This window comes from Lissotriton vulgaris, chromosome 5 (assembly GCF_964263255.1).
Source record: "Lissotriton vulgaris chromosome 5, aLisVul1.2, whole genome shotgun sequence".
In the NCBI taxonomy this organism is placed as follows: Eukaryota; Metazoa; Chordata; class Amphibia; order Caudata; family Salamandridae; genus Lissotriton; species Lissotriton vulgaris.
In genome coordinates this window covers 402,395,873-402,418,522 of record NC_141693.1, presented here as the reverse complement: position 1 = coordinate 402,418,522, position 22,650 = coordinate 402,395,873, and the positions used below count along the sequence as shown (strand labels likewise).

General features: G+C 44.2%; 1 protein-coding gene across 1 annotated transcript in view; it reads left to right on the top strand.

Moving 5' to 3' along the window:
- Nucleotides 1–8,434: 8,434 nt before the first annotated feature.
- The window catches only part of TPRG1L (tumor protein p63 regulated 1 like), a 166,406-nt gene continuing 152,190 nt past the window's right edge, over nucleotides 8,435–22,650 (top strand). Inside the window, exon 1 of the mRNA XM_086921750.1 lies at nucleotides 8,435–8,700. Within this exon, the coding sequence (XP_086777876.1) occupies nucleotides 8,515–8,700 (186 nt within the window). The 5' untranslated portion in view covers nucleotides 8,435–8,514. The remainder of the gene's footprint in view (nucleotides 8,701–22,650) is intronic.

Here is a 22,650-nt window from a genome sequence, read left to right as displayed (position 1 = left end):
ACATGTCTTCTCCCTCTAGAAGGGTGGAATGCTACCCCCGTCACCAGAACTGGCGAGGGGATAGTATTCCAAAAAGTATGACACCTTACTCGACATGTTTTGATAAAGCCAAACCAGAGTTAGCATTTAACCGAGAGGTTCATAATGCACTTAAGAGTATATGGTATGGCAATATCCTAGAACAGCTATAAGGACATGGTTCCGAAAGCTGCAGACAGGCTCAGCTCATGCTAGAGCACCATATCACATAAAACCAAGCACTCTGCCTCCAGGATTGTTAAGGCCTACCATAGGAGTGGCTTACAGGTGTTTATGTGTCTATATATAAGGTTAGATATAGGAATACTATATCTAAGCAAGGGGTGATTACACGACCTTGCCCCAGCTGAGTGATCAGCCAGTTGTGTCAATGTGAGTGGCCAGCCAGGGGTGGCATAATACATGCTGCAGCCCCTGGTAGGCCTTGGATGCACCTATGCCCTGGGTACCTATAGTACACTGTACAAGGGCTCATAAGGTGACCCAATATCCAATTGGAGATGTACTTAAAGTACATGGAGTCCATTTTATAGAGAGAGCAGATAGCCTGGGTTCCTGATTAGCAGGATCCCAGGCCAACTAAGTCGAAAACCAGCTAAACACTAGGCAAAAAAAATCTGGGTTAACCATAGTCAGGTATCCACCGCCCTACACCCTCTTCCCCATCTCTGGATCTCTATCTCTTTCCCCTAACACTATGTCTCTTATACCATACCCTCAGTATCTTGCTATATACCCCAGTCTCTTGCTCCTACCCCACTGTCTCGTACTCCATACACTGCTGTCTCTTGATTCATGCTCTGTACCTCTCTGTCTCTTGCACTCCACCTCGACCCTCTGCCTCTTGCCTACACTTCTCTCTCTCTAGTTTCATTTCCTGCTCTCTTTTGTGCTTTGCTACCCTGACTCTCTGCACCTATCATCTCTCCTGTTTCCTGCTCTTCTGTCTCTTGCTCAGTACCCCTGTCTCTTGCTCCCTACTCCATCCCTCTGTCTCTTACCCTCTACCTCCCACTCCCTGGCCCCCTCTCCCCTGGTCTCCAAAACTCTTTCTCTTGCTCCCATGCATCTTTCTTTCCTGATCCCCTCTGCATCTTGTTTCTGCCTGCAATGTGACTTGCTCTCTTCTAAATATATAATCTAGACTATTTCTCCCCTACTGTCTGTTTACAGTAGAGGCCACCATGCTACAAACTCTGCCCCAGTTGGGTGCTGCAGGGGTGGCTCCTCCATTATGGCTGAGGAGCGTCACCACCCTGATGAAAGCCAGTACCAACAAAAATAAAATGATGATAAAACATTGTTATAATCATTTTATTTGTTGTCCTACAAACAAAGGCCCACCCCTCCCCTAGGGAGAGGCGGGCCAGTCATTCTAACAATGGCGCACCAGGGGGAAGTGGTGGGCACTGCCAAGTGGGCATGTCGGTTTGGCTGGCCCTCAGGGGCCGGCCAAACCGTAATGCGCAATTAGCCTTTCTCCACCGAGCTGTGTTGTACAGTTAGGTGGAGAAACCAACACAGGCTCCCAATCCATGTCTGACCACCGAGGCGCTCAGACCAATACCAGTGGTGCTCACATGCTGGGAATAGCATTCCCAGCATATGAGCAGCGCTGGGATTGGAAGCTGGGAACCTAAGCAGTGTGCAGAAGTTCCTGGACGTCCAGGACGCAAGGATCGGGAGGAAGGCAGAGGCCGTTGGAGCAGGTAAGTGTAATTTTATTATTTATAATTATTTTGTCTTTAGTTTGTATTCCCCCTTCCCCCGCCCCACCACTTCGCAATACCAGGACTGCTAATGCTTTCTGTGACACAGCTAACAAGAGCGACAGGCTTGCCTATAAGTCATTCGGAGACAAGGATGAGCGACATGTGAAGACTACCACCGCCCCACCAGCTTTTAAGAGATGAGGCCAACATATAATGATATCTGTATTACTCAGCTCAAACCATATGAAGTTTTCAATGTCAAATGGCTACTTTATAACTTTTACATTAGCCTTCCACTGAGATGAGTGAAATGTGAAGAGTCTGCCCCAGCCCCACCAACTATAAAGAGGTATGAAAACTGTGACATCCTGCCCCAGTCTTTCAGCGGAAGAAATAACATGTGGCATGTGTTTAATATTCACGGGGTCTCTCTTGACTTGTGACTTTACAACACCAGCTTTCTAGACACTGGGCTGTTTTGTGATCTCCTAATTATTCCAGACATGTCATGCTTGAGCCTCAGTGGGGCCCAGTAGACCTGTCACTACAGGAGTTGTGCAAACAACTATCAAAGATCACATATATATATATCCCAAAGTATGGCACTAAAAACAATATTAATAACCCCACAATCAAGGGCTCTCTTCATCTATTTATCGTTTTGCTGTAAACTTTCCACATTAAAAGACACAGTAGAGCATAGTAGAAATATTAGAACTAGCACACTAATTTTATAACAGGGACAGAGATGTAAGTTTACTGCAGTTTTTACAAGTACAAAAAACCATAACATTTTACAGTTAGATGGTACCAGGCTTTTATTAACCCAAATGATGGCTGTTGCAGGAAGATCATTGCAGGCTGCAGAAATAACTCAATTAACCATACTTGCTCTTTTCTTTGTATGCCTTGTTCAAAATGCTAAAATGTATGATCAAAACAAACCCAAGTGTTGTCCCTTCAGTGTGATTTATGTTTTCTAAAAGAAAATCAGTTTCCCTATGTAGTATCTTCCTGTTGTGTTTGTAATGTTCCCTTGTTACCTGGTTCCTCGCTGCTCTGCCAGTGTGAGTGTTCTGTGTGGAATATTGGTGTGATGGACATAAGTGGAATGCTTGGGTGCCTGGTGTGAGTGTTGAGAGTTGAAGATTGGCTGAGCAGCAGGGAGGCTGCTCTTCATTACTACACCCTAACTTTCACAAAACAAACTAACAACAGTGCCTCTGTTAGTTGGAGGCTAATAATTATTGCTGCATTTTATCATTTAAATATTGACTTTATCAAGAAAGAAGTAACAACACTTAAACAGAGTTTCAGCAAAGAATTCCTCCTCCTATCTACTTCTCTCTCCCCGCCTCCTGTTCAATCCTGGATGGATCAGCTGAAGCTACTCAAAAGTAAACCCATCATTGTCGACTGCGCTAAATCCTTAGGTGTCATACTTGACAAAAAACTCAACCTAATCTCCCACATCAACTCCATTGCCAAGAGTGCACGTTATCAGCTGCGCCTTCTGTAGAGGATTCGTCGGTTCTTCCCGGAGGAAGACCTAAAAACCTTGGTCCAATCGCTAGTTCTCTCTAGACTGGATTATTGTAACTCTCTTCTGACTGGCCTTCCCAAATCTCACCTCTCACCCCTCAAATCCGTCCTCCATTCAGCAGCTCACTTCATTTCAGGGTCCAAACAAGTGACCACATCACTCCCATCCTGTCTTCTTTCCGATGGCTTCCCATCAAGGCTAGAGCTATTTACAAAACGGCTTGCATCACCCACAAAACCTTGCACTCTTCCTCCCCTCGCTATCTGACTAATAAACTGAAATTGTCTGGAGGTTTGAGACCTTCTAGGAATGCTGAAAAGTTTCTGCTTGGGTCCCCCTCCTTCAAGAGGGAAAAAAATTGATGGCCCAATTGTTCTCAGGTAATGCGGTGAGAATCTGGAACTCACTTCCTCCATCGCTCCGTATCACCAGCTCCATCCGGATCTTCAAAGCGGACCTCAAATCTCTTCTATTCCAAAGACACTTTCAGATCTAAGTCCTTCATTCTCAGACCCCGCCAGGAAGTCCGCTAGTCATTGTAAATTTGTAATATTTATTTATTTTTGTAAATTCCTTGCTTGCTGTTTTGGATATTGTGTTCCTCTTGCCTGCTGTGTTGGATTCTTTGTCTTGCTATTTTTGTACGCTCTATTTTGTAACATTTCTCTCATGTAACGTAACTGGTTCTACTGTACAGCGCTCTGACACCTTCAGGTAAAGTCTGCGCTTTATAAAAATGCATAAATAAATAAATAGTGCACAACTGCTCACCAAGGTACAATTTACAACAAAAATCTGCTTATTATTAATCACATAGCATAGCTGCCAACTGTCCCGTTGGAGACTGTCCCGGGTAATTCACTATCCCGGGGCAGTCCCAGCATGCCAGCATTGGCGCATAATTGGCAAATCACTTAGTTTTGCACGATCTGCAGATTGCTCACTTTAATATGTTAAAACAAGCATTGGAAATGCAATAGGTCTCGCATTAGAAAAGTTGGAGCTATTGGTCTTGTAAATGACAAATATTTTATTTATGTGTTGGTTTTTAAAATAGCTAAATGGATAGCTTTGTCATTTACAATGCCAATAGTTATAACTTTCGCGAATGTGACACCTATAGCATTTGGAATGCAACATGTTTTTTATTTACTTGACTTAGATGGCAGCTCTGGTTGTTAGGCCACATCTCTAGAGAGCACGAGAGTGCAGCAGGGGAGAGAAGCACAGAGAGGGAGCAGAGAGTGCAGCAAGGAAGAGAAGCACGGAGAGGGAGCCCAAGAGTGAAGCAAGGGTGAGATGCACGGACAGGGAGCCTGAGAGTGCAGCAGGGGACAGAAGCATGGAGAGGGAGACAGAGTGTATCAGGGGCGAGAAGTACAGACAGGGAGCCCAAGAGCGAAGCAAGAGAGAGAAGCAGGAGAGGGAGTCTGAGATTATAGAAAGGGAGAGAGTTGAGTGTAGAAAGGGAGAAGATGAGTTTGGGAGAGAGGCATGAGAGGTGGAAGGTAGAGCAATGGAGATAGACCTGGGAAAGGAGTAACCATGGGGGAGATGAAGATGAGAACAACAGGGAAAAACTAGTGGTGTTGACTAATGCCGAAATGGTATAAATGATGCTGTGTTAGTGCTCATTGACAATCGTGTGTACCTTGAGGAGAGATGGGAGAGGGGAGGGGAGAGAAGGGAGAGTGAGGAAAGAGGGGAGAAAGGGAGGAGAGTGTGGAGAGAGAGGAGAGAGGGTAGAGGAGTGAGAAGGAAGACTGTGGAGAGAGATGGGAGATGGTAGAGGGGGGGAGAGTGAGGAGAGGGGGAAGAGAGAGAGGAGACAGGAGAGAGGAGAGTTGTGAGAGGGGAGAGTGGTGAGAGGGTGGAGAGTGGTGAGAGGGAGGGTAGGGTGGGGATAGAGGGGGAGGGAAAAGTGATGGGAGAGTGAGGAGTGAGGGGAAAAAGAGAAGGGAGGGGAGAGTGATGGTGAGAGGGGAGAGTGGTGAGAGTGCATACTGGTGAGGTGGGATGAGAGAAGATGGTTGTTATAGGGGAGAGTGGTGAGGGGAGAGTGGTGAGAGGGGAGAGTGGTGAAAGGGTAGAGTGGTGAGAGGGGTGAGAGGGCAGAGTGGTGAGAGGGCAGAGTGGTGAGGAGAGGGGAGAGTGGTGAGGAGAGGGGAGAGTGGTGAGGAGAGGGGAGAGTGGTGGTGAGATGAGAGTGGTGGTGAGAGGGTAGAGTGGTGGTGAGAGGGGAGAGTGGTGGTGAGAGTGGTGAGGAGAGTGGTGTTGAGAGGGGAGAGTGGTGGTGAAGGGGGAGAGTGGTGAGAGGGGAGGAGAGAGTCAGGCCTGGAGAGAGTGAGGAGAGGGGTGAGTGAGGAGAGGGGAGAGAGGCAAGAGAGGGGTGAGTGAGGAGAGAGAGAGGGATTGGAGAGGGAGTGTAGTGGTGAGTGGTGAGAGGGGAGATGGGGAGAAGATAGTTGCTATAGGGGAGAGTGGTGAGGGGAGAGTGGTGAGAGGGGAGAGTGGTGAAAGGGTAGAGTGGTGAGAGGGGTGAGAGGGCAGAGTGGTGAGAGGGCAGAGTGGTGAGGAGAGGGGAGAGTGGTGAGGAGAGGGGAGAGTGGTGGTGAGATGAGAGTGGTGGTGAGATGAGAGTGGTGGTGAGAGGGGAGAGTGGTGGTGAGAGGGGAGAGTGGTGGTGAGAGTGGTGAGGAGAGTGGTGTTGAGAGGGGAGAGTGGTGGTGAAGGGGGAGAGTGGTGAGAGGGGAGGAGAGAGTCAGGCCTGGAGAGAGTGAGGAGAGGGGTGAGTGAGGAGAGGGGAGAGAGGCAAGAGAGGGGTGAGTGAGGAGAGAGAGAGGGATTGGAGAGGGAGTGTAGAGGTGAGTGGTGAGAGGGGAGATGGGGAGAGGGGTGGGTGAGGAGAGGGGTGAGTGAGGAGAGGGGAGAGAGGAGTGAGTGAGGAGAGAGTGGGATTTGAGAGAGGGAGGGGAGATTGGTGAGAGGGGAGAGGCGAGGGGAGAAAGGGGAGAGAATGAGGGGTGAGTGAGAAGAGAGGGGGGAGGAGAGGTTGAGGAGAGAGGGAAGATGGGAAGATGGGAGGGGGAGAGTTATTTTTCACTTTTCAAAAAGCGTTTAAAAAAAATCTCTCAACCTTTTTTTATTTGCACCTTTCTAACCAGTCCTTGGTTCGAGGGCAGCTAAGGTATGCACTTTCTGGAGACAAGCATATGATTTATGAGGTATTTGTGCTTGACTTGATAGCCATGTTATTGCGTCTTTTATCAGTTGCTGGAAACTTCCCTGTTATGGTGCCCCCATGTTTGTCCGGCATGAAAGTCAGTTTAACCATCTTCCCAGCCCCTTGCCAAAGCCTTCCCGGTGTAAGCTCCACATAGCCAGCGTTGAATTTTCTTTGTGCCTACATATTTAATGCCCGTGCAACAAACAAGAAACTTTAAAAAGCAAGTGGGAAGGGGAGCTGCGGTGCGCCACGAGGCAGTTGGGTTCCCGGAAGAGACACAGCTAGGAGGGTGAAGGGCACAAATCCACTCCTGCATTGGCGTGAGCTGTGAGAAAATGCGCGGCTGCCATTTGAAAAGATAAAACACAGCAGGCGCCCGGTTGATGAAAGGAAACATGCTGTGTGCTGCAGAGGGCAGGTGAGAATGGGTGGGTGAAAAAAGAAAAAAAACGAGAAGTGTTGGTGAATTTTGGAGATGTTTGAAAGCAGCAGCGAGATGGAAAACAAAGTGAGTGAGGAGGGATGTGGCGGGACACAGAAGCAAGGATGAGACGGCCCGAGAGCGGTAAAGATGCACAATTGAATTAAAAGTAGACAGGAGGAAAGGCCGATAGCGACAGTGAAGAAGAGAAAGAAAAAGAGATTGAGAGGAAGAGGGGAATAAACAGGAGACGAAGACAATGGGGGGGCAGACTAAGGAATGTTGAAAATGAGGAGAGGTTGGGAGCTTAGAGCATGTGGTGGAAATAAAGGCAGAGAGAAAAGGACAACTTTGAAGGAATCGGGGAGGGGAGAGGGGGTTGGCGGAGACCTAAAATAAAATCGCAAAGGGGTCTCAATGGACATCAATGTTTTATTTACACACTGTAATCCCAGCCTAACATACATTTAAACAAGAGATAGAGTGCGAGCAGAAGAAAGTGAAAAGGGGGTGGGGTAGAATAAAATGCCCGTGCAACAAACAAGAAACTTTAAAAAGCAAGTGAGAAGGGGAGCTGCGGTGCGCCGCGAGGCAGTTGGGTTCCCGGAAGAGACACAGCTAGGAGGGTGAAGGGCACAACTCCACTCCTGCACTGGCGAGAGCTGTGAGAAAATGCGCGGCTGCCATTTGGAAAGATAAAACACAGCAGGCGCCCGGTTGATGAAAGGAAACATGCTGTGTGCTGGGCAACAGATGGCTGACAATTTGATGCTGTGCACGCGCATTTTAGGTCAATGCGCAAGCGCATTGACCTAAAAGCGAACGGGCAGAGCACCAAATCGCCAGTTGCGTAAAGTCTATTTAAGTCCCTATAGTCTCGCTCCGCTCAATGTGCATGCGCATTGAGAGGCGAGACCTAATAAAACGTGATATCTGTCCTGTGTGTATCCAAAACGTTTGGTGGAGAATCTTCCTCACCGATCCAGCAGATGGCACTCTTGTATTTGTTTTGAAATGTTATCAAATATCTTTCTCTACTTTTCTTAATCCTGGTATCACAAGAGCCAAAAGTGAAAGTTACATTATGCTAATTATTTGGGTTGGCGGAGTAGGTGGGGCTTTGTGCAGTAGGTGTGGTAAATGCTCAAGTAATTGATAGCTGTGCTGCAAAATGTCCCTAGAATATTTTTTCAGATGTTGGCTTCTATGATATAGGCGAAACAAATTGCATTTACCAGTGCTTGTTTCGAACATCATGATTTGACGCCTAGTTTAATAAGGTATAACGTTTCACCCGCATACATAAAAAAGTAAAAATTGTAATATACCTACGCTGCTGTATTAGCTAGCTAAATATGCCCCGCCTATGCTTGGCAGAATTTCAGTTTCCTTTGGGAACATATGCCATCTGGCCTGCCAGAACGTAAAGTGCCGTTCTAGTCTTTGGACGTACGTTTGATAACGTCACGGTATTGACCCGCCCTAAAGGGCTTACACTGCAGACCGGAAGTTACAATTGTAAACAATCGTTGAGACTTAGGTTGGTGCAGTTGGTGGTTGTGCTGTGTCCGCCATGTTAGCCCTGAAAGACTCGGCCGATTCGGACAGTAGCCCCACTGCGCTGGGAGCGGAGGAGGGTGTGGAGGTGCCCTTCACTCCTCCCGGAACCTCCACGCAAAGCTCTCTACGGACCCTGCGGCCAATAACCGTGCTCGACCCCACCATGAAGGCTCGCGTGCGGGACTACTTCGTTTTCAGGGTGAGGGATCCGACGAGGCCAGAGGCTGAGAGGGGTGGTGGTCCTGCTGAACGGCACGGGGTGCTTCTTCGTGAGGGTGGTAGAACATAATGGAGCGAAGGGAGGGCATTCACGTGCGGTGGGTAATCAAATGATGCCTCGGGTATGATGTGATGGAACGCATTTGCTTGGGAGAGTAATGGTCAGCTACGTGTATTACGACCTGCAAAGGCGCAGCTTTTAGCACATTAAATTAAAAGCACGTTTAGGTGCTGTCGTGAGAGGGACGAAAGCTATGAAGATCCTGAGATGTGCAGGAGCAGAAGAGGGAAGGGTGTAGATGACCTGCTGGTACTACAAGATCTGCTGAACCGAGAAGTGTGAAACCTGTGGGCGTGGTATGACATACTGATGGGAAAGCTAGGGAGGTTATGCTGTGGGCGAACTATCAACTGATGTGTAGAGTAGTCTACTGTGTGGGAGAGGTGACTTATAAGACAGCCTTGTGAAGAAAGAGGGGACTTATAAGGGTTCAGAACCTACTGGATATGAGTGGTAAGAGGAAAACCGGAACCACCGAGATGGGGTGGCACTGTATTGCTGCATCCAAGGTGCTTTAGTACCTTCAGGGAGTCCGGATTCCGGGGATGAGTTTAGGTGAAAGGACTGACGAAGGAAAACACGTTTGAAATGTTTGCTCCCTGAAATATTCTCATTAGAACTATTAGTGACGTTCTGCGTGTGATATGGCATCATTCAATGGAAAACATTAATACTTATGTAGAGTGAAGGATAGATGACCTAAAGTGTGTAAAACGTTAATCGTTAGGTCATGGGGAATTGTCTGCCTTGAGTAACGAAGCCTAGGTAGGCTGGCTAGTTGTCAGCCTGCGCTGGAACGGACTGGTTTAAAGGTCTACCTTGCAGCGGCCGAAGGGCTGGTCTGACAGGCCACTGTTCGGGTCGTTTTGGGGCTGTGTGTGGGCCTGTTTATGGTCAATGAGTCGATTTGTGTTTTGTCTCCAGTGTTGCCACAAACATTGCCTACAGCAAGGACAAATGCATGAAGACTACCATATCTTATAAAACGCAAATACAGCTTGTATTTACAAGTTAAAAACGACCCTCATTTGTAAACGTAGACCACTTTTATTTTTTATTTTTAAATTTGATTTCCGATTCGAAATGGAGGCACTTTTATTTTTGTGTCCCGCCCTATTTTCTATTCCAGCCCCTCCGAGCCCCCGTATGTATGATGTTTACACTTTTGAAGTGTGCTTCTGTATTAAGCATTACATGACTTTTTGTTTAACCTCATTGGCCTGAAGCAGTTAATAGGACCTTTTCCCATGTCTATGTCTGACCTAAGCTGTTTGCAGTAGTCAGGGACACTGGTATTATGCAGCAGAAGAGAGCCAAATTAAGTGGCAGGGTTGAGTAAATTATGTGGCAAGGAAAATCAGATGATGTGGCACATTGTACAATAGTTTTACTTAATTATTTTATCATTTTTACACTTGGCAATACTCTCTGGGTATTGGTTGCACATCATTAGTACCAGTTTAACATCTAAATATATCAATAAGCAACCGCAAGGTGTCCAGAACTGCTCTGCAACACATCATTGCTTCTTTGAAGCTTGAGATAAAAGAATAATTGGGGGGAGGGGGGCTAAAATCTGCAGTTGATGCCTTATGTGGCACACCTATAATTATGTGCAAATCGCCACGGCTGCACAGTTGTGTAATTACAGTGGCCCTAGTAGTAGTAAACGTTGCTTGCAGTCTTTTAGTCCTTGAATTCCCTGTACATATATTGCTCCAAGCAGAAATAAGCAAACAGACACTGCGTTGAAATAATTCCTGGGTGCATGCCATGTGGTTAATTATCTGTTAATGACTTGGCACAGCAGTAGATGACTGTGGCACAACCTTTCTCTCTACCAGGTGATTGCCAAGACTCCAAATTACCTGTCCGTTTAATTTCATTCAAGCTCCTCGGACACTAACTATGTTCAACTCGTGGAGTTCTTTTCTGCATGCTTATGAGTAATGCTCCTTTCTGAAAGGCTTTTACAATGGCCTATCTCCATCCAGTTTTCTCTAGCACAGTTTTGCCAAGGACATCTACATTATGCCAACGATGGGCATTAGCATGTCCAGAATTGGCACGGTTAAGACCAGGATTCCAAACCTTGAAAAACTATGGACATTCATGTCCTAGGATGGCCACTGCTATGTTGAGAAGATCCATACTATGTAAGGAATGTGCACCATTACTTCGTGGCCACTATTATGTCAAGAATGTCCATGGAATGACATATCAGACACCATTTGGCCGTGCCCACCTTTAGGCCAGTGACAGTCCTAGTTAAGTTCGGAACGGCCACAACATTATAAGTAACATTATCCAGGAATATCCAAAGCTACATCGAGAATTGTCCGAAACCCATTTGAAACTAAACTCCCTCAAAACGGAATTCCTCTTAATCGCTCCCCTTAACAAAACTCCCACTATCCTGGAGTGGATGAAACACTTCACAGCCCTTAATGGTCAACCTCTTGTTGTGGACTCAGCAAAATTGCTAAGGGTAACGCTTGACAGTAACCTAACTATGCAGAAACATATCCGCGCCTCAACCAAAGGATCGAACTTCCAACTGAAGACCCTGTGAAAACTGAAACCATTTCTGCCCGCATACAATTTCAAACAAGCAGTTCATGCCCTAGTACTCCTACGCGTGGAATATAGGGCGGAACCTTATGCGGCCTCCCAAGGTCGTCGACTGCACCGCTTAGAGCCGCAATCAACTCAGCTGCAAGACTCCTCACGGGCTCTAAGAGAAACTCTCACATATTCTCAGACTTGAGAGCCCTCAACTGGCTTCCATTTGAAGTCAGAATCCATCTGAAAATCGCATGTATGACGCACAAGGCCCTCTACCACAACACCCCACTCTACCCAGCTCGGAAACTAGTGCTCTCTGTGGGCAGCAGAGCCTCCAGGAGTGCCAAGACTCTTCTTCTAAAACCCCAACGATTTGCCAAGAAAAAAAACTATAACCGATCCTTTTCTGGTATGGCTCCTAGGATCTGGAATGCTTTGCCCAGTGGAACAAGAATGAACCCTTCCTCTGTCTCATTCATAAAAGAAGTGAAAGCGATCCTCATGGCTAAATTCACATGAACTCTATAACTGTTTACTGTATTCGTATGCTGTTTTCTACGCTCCATAGTCCACCTTCAGTCAGCTTAGTCTGTACGATTATTAGCTGTGTATTACTGTTTTCTCTTAGATTGTGTGATGTTATTTCGTTCTTTCCACGTATGACCGACCTGTGAAGCGCTTTGTTACTCGCAAGTCTTGTTCGCGCTATATAAAACCTTCAAAATAAATAAATAAATTCCATAATGTGCAGGACGCGGCACTATTATGTCAGGGATAGGCAAAGTACTCTCATGATTGCTTTGTTTGTCATAGATGAGACACCTTCGGGTAGAGTGGGGATTCGGCATATAACAAGGTGACCCCCAAACAGTTCTCCCAGCCATGCAGTTGCACACAGCAACTCTCCCACACACAGACACAAGCCGGCATGCACAAACATGCAGGCACAGACTCTTCACCTTCGGCACCACCTTTATATATTTTTGACACACTGTACATTGTTTTCAGGCTGAGGCCCTGGGCATGTTTTTGAGGCTGCGGTGGGTGCTGCACCATAGGCAGAGTACATTTGGTTGGTGAATGGAGAAGAAGAAATCATTATCATTGTGGAGTGATCTGAAAAATCATTTATAGGTTGGTCTAGATAGAATCTAGGTTGATCTGTGTTGTAAGATTGGTTGCTCCAAAACCTTTCAAATCAATGAGTGGTTACATTTAATTCTTTATCATCCTTACCAATTCTACTTTGCCATCAATGTTGTCGAAGTATTTTTTTGTCTGCTTGTTAGTCATATAAAAAGAAAATGCACCACTTGAAATAAGACCACAAGGGGAGCCAGGCAACTGTGAAACAGTCACTAATGTGTCCTTGTACATAATGATGTTCCCGTATCTTTCACAGGCACAACATGCCAATTCTTTACTAATTTTTCATTTACCACGAAAAGCAAAATATATTTATATACTCCGATCCTATTCCTTTAACTGATGTAGGCAGAAAATGAGCTGATGTCTGGTGTGTGCATTGTAGAGTTAAAGTGGCCATATTTTTAGACCCAATACTTCTAGGCATGGAAGATATATTCTAGGTTTTGTTTTTCTGTATCATACCTTCAATTCAGTTATATTAATATAGCCTGAGATTGTTAATATCTTTGCATGTGGGCTTGAATTCACATTTTAAGTGCCTTAAGAAAGGAAGGGATATTTAAATACATTTTAAAGCCTTCTCTATTACTACACATTCGTTTTGATCACCATAATAAACTTGAATCTGGTTTTAAAACGCTTCATTGGCTTACTTCAATCTAACAGCATTCAATGGGGTAAGCTTCCATGTTGCTCTGCGGTATACAGCGTTTAGCACGCATTTTTTACCACGCATACCATTACAACGCATTGCTCTGGGGGGGCGCTCTAGGATAGGGAATAAGTTTAATTTTATATCCATCACCTTCCCTAGTGTCCACGGGGACTGGAGTTGGAATATAAAATTATACTTTCCACTATCCAGCACCTCAAAGCGCTATGCGTTGTAACGGTATGCGTTGTAAATACCGCGTTGTAATGGTATGCGTGGTAAAAGTATGCGTTGTAACGTCATACATCCGTTGCTCTGCTCTTCACTCAGTGGCCCCTTTCTTATATTTGTGGGTCCCTATTTTCAGGGCACAGCAGTAATAAACTATGGGGTATTTGGTGAGTAGGGGTTTGTGGAAGAGCTCCGAGTTTTGGGCACTGCTGTTTCAAGAATGACTGGAGATATGATTGTGGTTGTTGAAGGATATGGCATGTGCTGTTTGTGAGCAGGAAAGCAAGCCAGGTTATCAGGATTTTTTGATTCATAAGACTGTTTAGTATTGGAAAGATAGGCAAGACAGCTAGGTATGGGAGTCGGCATTTGGCAACAGTTTGGAGGTTTGGTCCAGTATTTGACATTAGACGGTGATCTCTATGTTTAGGGCAAGAGGAGCAGGAAGAGTGCTGGGTCTTGTTTGGAGAGAGGATATATATTGCCTGGGATGTTTATTTTTTGTTTTTTTTTGTTGGGTTAATTCCATAGTGTGATGTTTAGCTCAAAGACATAGGTCCGCCACTCCCAGCATACGTCCATCCACTTTAGATCATTTCAAGACTACATTCCTTCCTCCAACACTCTCTTGAAAGGTAATTATAATTCACAGGTCTAACTAAGCACAAACCTTTTATTAGATAATCACAGAATGACAGCAAACCAAAATGTCCTCTTCACTCGGTGTGGAACAGTCCACTGTCGAAAGTGCATTTGTGGTAGATTCTTGCTGTACTAGACTCACAACTGCTAAGTTGCACAGTTGTGTGCTTAGAATGCAACAGAGATTACACCATGAAGAATATATCCTAAGGAAATATTTTCTGGCAAAGCTGACACTACCTTACAAGTGTTGTTTAATCGGCTGAGATCTGTTATAAGCAGAATAAATAATTGACTGTTTAACCTGATCTGTTCTTTGTATGTTTAGTATGGTTAACAGTTACAAACAGTCTTAATATTTGGTTGAAGGTGGTAACAAACAGTGGCAAAGCCAATAGATCTTTCCCATGCTATTTGCTTTGCCAATATATTTTAGCCATGTTGTACACCAGCGTGACTGCTGTTCAGATGACTAAAAGTTAGTGGAGCAAAGGAGAGTGGCATGGAGTGTCGTAAAGGGGAGTGGCTCAGAGTTGAGTGGAGTAAACTGGTGTCATGGAGTTGCATGGAGTGGTGTAGAGTGTTGTGGAGTGCCACAAAGGGAGTAGAGTGGAAGGACGTAGAGTTTCAGAGTAGTGTAGTGGCATTGTATCGTGGAGTGGTGTAGAGCAGAGTGGCGTAGAGGATGTTGCTTTGAGTACTGTTGTAGAGTGGAGTGGCATAGTGTCATACATTGGAGTTGCATAGAGTGTAGTGGAGGTGTGGACTAGTGTGTCGTAAAATAGGGTGCAGCAAAGTGACATAGAGGGAGTCTCGTATAGCATCGAGGAGTAGATTGTCATAGAGTGGAGCCTCTCAGTGGCCTAGAGTGAAGTGGTATAAAGTACTATGGTGCAGAGTAGAGTGCAGTGGCAAAGAATGGAGTAGAGTGGCATAGAGTGAAGTGGCTTAGAGTAGGTTGTTTCAGCGTGGAGTGGCGCAGAGTTCCCTGGCATATACTAGAGTAGAGTTCACTGGCATATACTAGAGTAGAGTTCACTAGTATATGCCAGTGAACTCTAATCTAGTGAATTCTACTCTAGTATATGCCAGTGAACTCTACTCTAGTATATGCCAGTAAACTCTAATCTAGAGTAGAATTCATTGGCTTATACTAGAGTAGGGCAGAGTGCAGTGTTGTAGAGTGCTGTCAGAGTGCAGTGCATTGGTGTAGTGTCCATTAGCATATTGTGATGCAGAATAGAGTGCAGTGGCATAGAATGGTGCAGAGTTGCAGAGGTGTAAAGTGCGGTTGCATAGAGTGCAGTGGTGTATGGAAGAGTGTTGTGGAGGTGAGTGGCGTAGAATAGAGTGACTTAGAGTACAATTGCGTATAGTGTAGTTGTGTAAGATGTTGCATAGAAGAGTATAGTGGCACCTGGTGCAGAGTAGTTGGTGTAGAGTGCATTGGTTTTGAGTAATGTGGCAAAGATTGGTGTGGTGTACAGTGAAGTCCTGCAAATGCACTGGCATAGAGTTTGGTCCCCCGAATGCGGTGACTTAGAGTACATTGATTCAGAGTAGAGTTGAGTGGTGCACGCTAGAATACAGTGTTGTAAATGAATCTCGGACCCTAGTATAAATTTCCTGAATCATGCCCTTATATAGGTATGCTTATATAGGTATACTTTATCATTCCCTTATATAGGCATAGAAATCATTACCATATTTGGCCTAAACCATACAGCCCAAATACGGCATGAATACTTCCACTAAGCTCCAAGAATTAACGTTTTCTTGGAAAAACCCCACCTTCAGCAGCTCGGGACTTCCCCCTGCTTGAATATTAAGTTCTCCTAGAACTCCCGGCGTTTTCCAAGAAATGAGCCTTTGAGTGACGTTATTAAGTCCAAACATGCGTCAAACTCTGCACCTTCAAAGTATAAATATGCCTTGATTTGCCTAAACAAACACAAGGTGGTGTGTAGCAGATCGACTATCTACTTGCCCAACGCCCTGCAGCAGCAAGTGCCGAAGGAAGCCGACCCTCCAGCAGACGCACTGTGAGACTGTCATTTCTCCTGCTAAGAAATCCAGCTCCAGTGTTTCCAGGCTACCCTTCCGGGTATCTGGGACATCGAGTCCCGAGAACGAGATACAAGACCTCCTTCATTTCAGAAAAAAGGTACGGAGCTGATTAGACCTCCTAGAGAATTATTGGAATCTGATTCCTGGCAGAGAACTCCTAGACTTAAACTCCTCCTCTTATACTCCCTCCCTCTTACAAGACTTAGGTTAGGTACACCGGTGTAGGTGTATTTTAGAAGCACCAGTTGAGTATTTTAGTCATCCTTTTATCACTATGTATTTTATATATTTTATGCACTTTATGGCTTAGAAACCATATCATGCTTTTACAGTACTACTTTATAATACTGTTCGTATTATATGCATTGTACTTCTTAGTAAGCTTTACTATTGTAGCAGTTCATTTTCAATCCTTGAGAAAGAAGACTGTTCAATAAATACCTTTTTATTGAAAACGCTCGTCTCTCTATTTCTCTTGCACCTCCTGGTGAAACTAAGCATGCACAATTGACTGAGTGAAATAGTTATCTATTGTTTCCGCGACTCTAGAGATTTGATTTTTTTATTCTTGGGAAACAAAGTTGTCATGTTTTATGTGGTTGTCAGAAACGAATCCCTTCTTGTTTATTCGAGAACGTTTCTAGTGACCTCTGAGCTAGCTGGCACTCACAATTAAGTCTAATATAGCCGGTAGAGACCTAGTAGACCTAAGACCTACGTCTAAACTACAGGATATATTATAACAATGCGCAGAGCCTATTGGGAATATAGGAACTACACTACATGGCGCCCAACGTTTGGTAAGGTGATAATTTAACGCTAGATACTAGAGTAACTCAGTTGTGCTTTTCACACAGAACGCTCTTTCCCGTAAAAACTCCAATGGACGTCTGGAGTGGGTGAAAGGGCTTAATATCCGCCAAAACTTAGTAGGTCGAGAATCCTATGTATTAGTTTTTAGTTTAGTCAACGTTGAAGAATACAGTGTTCCAAAATATTGTGCACCTAATCTTTGTTTCCTTGAAAATTGTTCTGCAGAACTTTTAGTAAATAAAAATGTCGGAGAGTGACGACGAAAGGGAGAGAGCTAGAATAGCAGCTCAAACATTCTTAGATGACACAGCTCTCCAACAAAATGACCCCGATGCTATATTCATCCCGGCAAAGATAAGGAAAACCATAATTAAAAAAACTTATAGAAAATGGGGTATTATCGAGAGGTGGTAAAGTTATATTTGTGATAGAAGCACATGAATATAGGCAGACAGAGGTATTCTATTCATGGATTACTTTTCCACAAGCAAATCCATTAACACGGGAGTTCCACTACTACAAAGCAGAGGAACCTCCAGCGGAATACGTTCCTATTGAGGACGTTGAAATTCCACTAACTTACCAAGAGCATCAGCTCTGGTTTAAAGGCGCCCTAAAACATCAGAATCACATCACCAGGCTCGGTCCACTAGGTAGACCAGGAGCTACATGGCCGGTTCTAGCCAGCTATACACCACATCCTGACATTGAAGAAATTTCAGATAGAGAACTTTTAGCTCAGCTAAAACAATTAACAAAAACATATAGACAATTAGTTCAATTGGCAATTGACAGTCCAACCTGCCGCCAGAAGTTAAAAGAAACAGATATAGCAGACCAACCTTATGAGCTTGCCAGAATTATTGAAAAATCATATGAAGAATTAGAGATAGTTTGGGTGGAAAACCATTGAAGCCCCAACTAACTGAAAATCCTGAAAAAACATTGATTAGGAATAATCTTGCTACTCATAAAAGAAGTGGGAGAGTAATAAACAAACTCTTCCTAGAGAAAAATATTCTCAACCCAGAGGAAGATCTCCCCAACAGAGAGACAAGTCTCCCCGAAGGGAGCTCTCTGGAAAGAGATATAATCTTCGAATTAGGGATAATTTGAAAAATAGATATCAAGATAACGATACACGTCCCTCTCGATCTTTTCAGACTTCCTAGCAGAAATCGGAAAGGAGAGGACGGTCAGAACACAAGGAAGAACGCGTCAAGTCCAAAGACACGGAACCCGTTCACCAAAATAAAAAAGCTCAGTTTTCCAAAAAGAAGGTAGCAAGCATAAAAGTCAGACATGCCGAGGATCTTGAGGACACAACTCGGGAATGGGCTCAGACAATGCTAGACAACGCAGTAGAAGTAACCATAGTTCGCAAGATCCTGAAGGATCATCTGGAGACAATGGACTTGAATGAATGCATTCAGGTTGAAACTGCAGACACCAGGGTTAGTATACCCCATAAGTTATATGAAGTAACACTCCGGATGGAGGGGGACATAACTAGAAAAATAAGAGCACTCTTTTGAGAGAAGCTCTCTAAGGGCTATGACATTCTTCTAGCTGAACAAGGCTGGCCACCTGAATTTGTCAGGGAGTGCTCACATGGCGAAGAGATGATTATGCCAGCCTTCTCTAATCACATTCCAATTCATAAAAAATATACATATGCCAGAAAATGGGCAGTAGCCCAAGCTCCAGCATTATATAAAAATCACGGAGGATGGGATGAGGATTCTCCTCACCATAAAATCCAGTTAAAAAACCAGCCCCCTGCACAAAGGCAGTACCCAGTTAAGCAAGAAGCTAAAAAACAGGTCAGGGAGATTTTAAATCCACTTGAATACCAAGGGGTGATTGAAACATGCACCTCATCTATGAACAATCCTTTGTTTCCTGTATCCAAACCAGACAATTCATATCGTCTAGTAATGGATTACAGACACTTAAACTCTTGTTGCAAAACATTTGCAGTACAAAACTCACACAGTGCAGCACTGATGAATAACATTGTGTGCAAAAAATATAAAACGACATTAGATATTTCAAATTGATTTTTCTGTCAAAATATTGCACCAGAAAGCAGGCATTTGACCCCTTTCTCAATATTGGGGACACAGCGACAATTTTGTCGTCTCCCCCAAGAATTCAAGAATAGCCCAGGGTTATTTTCAGAAAGAGTAACGGAGTTACTCCAAACGTACGATGGTGAGGCATTATCTTATGTCGATGACATCTATCTTACGGATGACGCCTTGGACAAGCACTTGAAAAGAGTGAACACCATAATACTTGGGTTCGCTTCTGATGGGTATAAATTCAATTTTTAAAAATCAAGAATTGCCCACCTCAATGTCATATTCTTGGGATATGAGTTGTCAAGTGAAGGCAGAAGCCTAGCAGCAAACGTTCTAGAGAAATGTGCGCTGCTCCAACCCCCAAAAACGCAGAACAATTTACAATCAATTCTAGGTTTCCTGAATTTTGGAAGAACTTAGGTTCTGAATTACGCAGAGAGGGTTAAACCTCTCTACGAATTATTCAAGCCTGATTTTTAACCAGCACATTGGACTCAAACACACACAGAAATTTTGCTTTCAGTCCAAACAGACATGTTAGCAAAAACTAAACGGGACACAAGCGAAAACGTGCGTAACCTTGTAATCCGAAGCATCCTAGGAAGATGCAGATTTACGTACCTAAACTTTAATGAAGGAGAAACTGTACCAATAGCTTACAAATCACACTTGTACACACAAGCAGAAATGAAGTTCACTTCTTCCAAGGAAAATTCTGACAGCGGTTCAAACTGCTGTCGCAAAAGAGAGAGCTCTCGCGCAGGGTAAACGCATAATGATCGTTACACCGGTACCTGCCTTAGAGGCAGTGACAAGAGCAAGCATTCCTAATTCAAAAGCTCTACATCTGAGATGGATACAATGGGTTAACTCTCTTGCTGCAACAGACATTCAATACTTTTTTGACCCTAGTCTAAAGACCCAAGAATTTCTCCAATATGAACACGAATGTCCTCTGCCGACCGAAATTCTTCCTCTTGAACATTATGGCTGTATAATATATACAGATGGATCAGCCAGCCCGCAATTGGGGGTAAACAAGCCTATAGTGCTGCTTGCGCGATTGTTTAAGGTCGCTGGCGCGAAGGCAAATTTAGACCTATGGTCACAAAACTCAATCACTCGGAGACTGTACAGTCCAGCGAGCTGAACTACAGGGTTTCAAGATGGCGCTTGAAAATACCGATCTCGAATTCCCCACACTTATAGTGTGCGATTCGTGTTACTGCGTCCAATCTTACAATGACTATCTGCATAACTGGGTTCCAAACGGATTCAAAGACGCTAAAGGAGGCACAATCAAGCATAAGTTGCTTTGGGAACAAGTAGTTCTTTTGCAGAAAGAACTACAAAAAACTCACATGATACATACACTGAGTCATCAGCGTGATGGCGTTCACGTTGCAGGGAATTCATTGGCTGATGAAGCCGCAAAGTCAGCTGTGCAAGCGACTTCCGTAGCTGCAATTAAACGCTCAAAAAGATCGATAGATGGTGAAACGCTATTAGCAGTAAAAGCCTCAAAGGATGGCAATCAAGCAGCGTTACTTCTAAACTATCCACTCAGAAATACATACATAATTGATGCAAACTCTGTTCCTTTTGCTCAAATCCCTGGAGTGGGGGACAGAGTAATTCCAAACAGGAAGCGGAGAGTTTTCTTGATTCAAGAAGCACACATGGGAGAGGGTCTGAGACATCAAAGGATCTTGAAATCATTAATAGAGTTAGAAAAAATTTACTGGTGGCAGAGACTGGGAGTTGATGTATACAATTTCGCAAATAATTGCCCAGACTGCAACAGAGATCGCAGTAATGAACAGCCCCAGACACCTGACTACAGAGTAACAAGCCAGATACAGACACCTCTGTTAGACGGCATTAGGCTATCTACCCGCAGGCGTCTCTACAGACAAATGCGGTCCCACAACTACTAGGACGAGATTTATTTGGTTATGGCACCAGCGCTCGGCTGACGCCAGAACTGTTATAAAGGATTTGCGAGTCTTTATCGGCACATACGCAATAGGCACGCTACATTCTGATCAGGGTCCTGCGTTTAGCTCTCGAGCTTGTAAAGAGGCTATGTTTAGTTTGGGCGTTGCATTGCGGTATTCTAGTCCCTTCCATCCTTAGGCTAATGCGGTAGAGGAAAGAAAAACCGTGGCATAAAGCAATCCATAACAGCAAAGGTATTAGGTTCGGGTGATGGGTGGGTCAAACATCTAATAAGTGTCCAACATAGTCTTAACAATCTGCCAATAAATTCTCTGGGGGGAATCACTCCTTATGAGCTACTATTTGGTACTAGAATGATAATCTAGGATCTCGATTGTCAGACTTCAGTGGTAAAACAGAAACCCTTTGATGTCAAAGATCGTTTGGCTGTCTTACAGGGCTTAAATGAAACAAGAAGAAGCCTGAGTAACACAAAAGCCAACAGCCACTGAAGATAAACCACCTGTCCCAGCAAGACCTGTCTGGATTCCAAAGATTGGGGATCTAGTCAGGGAAAAGATAGCGGTAAAGAAGGAATTTGGGCCTGTTTACAGAAAAGCAGTACCTGTCTTAGCAATCCGAGGAACGAGATCAGTAGTACTACCGCCCCTTGCTGGTAAAAAGGAGAACAGAGTTGTGTCCATCAACCTGGTAAAACCACAACATGTGGCCAATAATAAGTAGTAGGCCAAGTGGACTCCCAAGATGTAGCAGACAGCCAAATCTTGCTACAATCCAAGAGGTTCAATCTGAAAGACTTATCACCTTTGATAAACCTGCAGAAAGAAAAGGACTATGCAACAAAGCAATGGAAATCGTGCCTCTTGAGACCCAAATATCTATTCGACCATAAACACCAGTCTACTATGATGTAGCAGCTGAATACACTAACATGACAAAGGAGAAATCAGTTCCAGCAATTTCAACAAACCTCGATGCCATTCAAACAATTGACAGAACTGCATCTGCATATTTCATCAACTTTGATAACTTTTTGGAGGATCCAATTGAACCTGAAGATACAACAACAAAGAAATCTCTCAAAGAAAAAACAACAGAACTTTTTCATGAACTTGAAAAAATATATCTGGTTTCACCATGGACTGAATTTTGGATTGGTTTAGGTGCATTTTTCCTCCTGCTCTGGCTAATATTGGTTTTAAGCCTGGGGCAAATGATAGATGGAAAATACAGTACAATGGACACAGCAAGTCAGAAAATCAACTTGGTCCTAAAACCACACAAATCATCACATGTTGAAAAAAAGAGAACTGTCATCAGTAAACATCACAGCCATCCCTATACCAGGAGGTATAGTATGGGATAGAACTGATTATGATATCTATGGCCCGGTAGAGATGCTGAGGATTCCACATCAGTTCAAGGTTTCTGTGAATGACTTTGTAACACCCAGCAGATTCTCTGATGATTGGGCCTTTGAGACAATTAATATGATGTCAGAATTTGAAATGTCTGCGAAATATACTGAACATGACTATTTAGAAGGGTCATCAGACTATGAACAAATGTATTGTTTTAACCATTTTGGTCATCACTATTTGCACAAATCTGCAAGCCCGAGAAATGCTTTTATGTATAATCAATGGGAACATTGTCCAACACCACAAAAAGGCAGCTCTAAAACATTTTATGAAATGTTTCCTTACT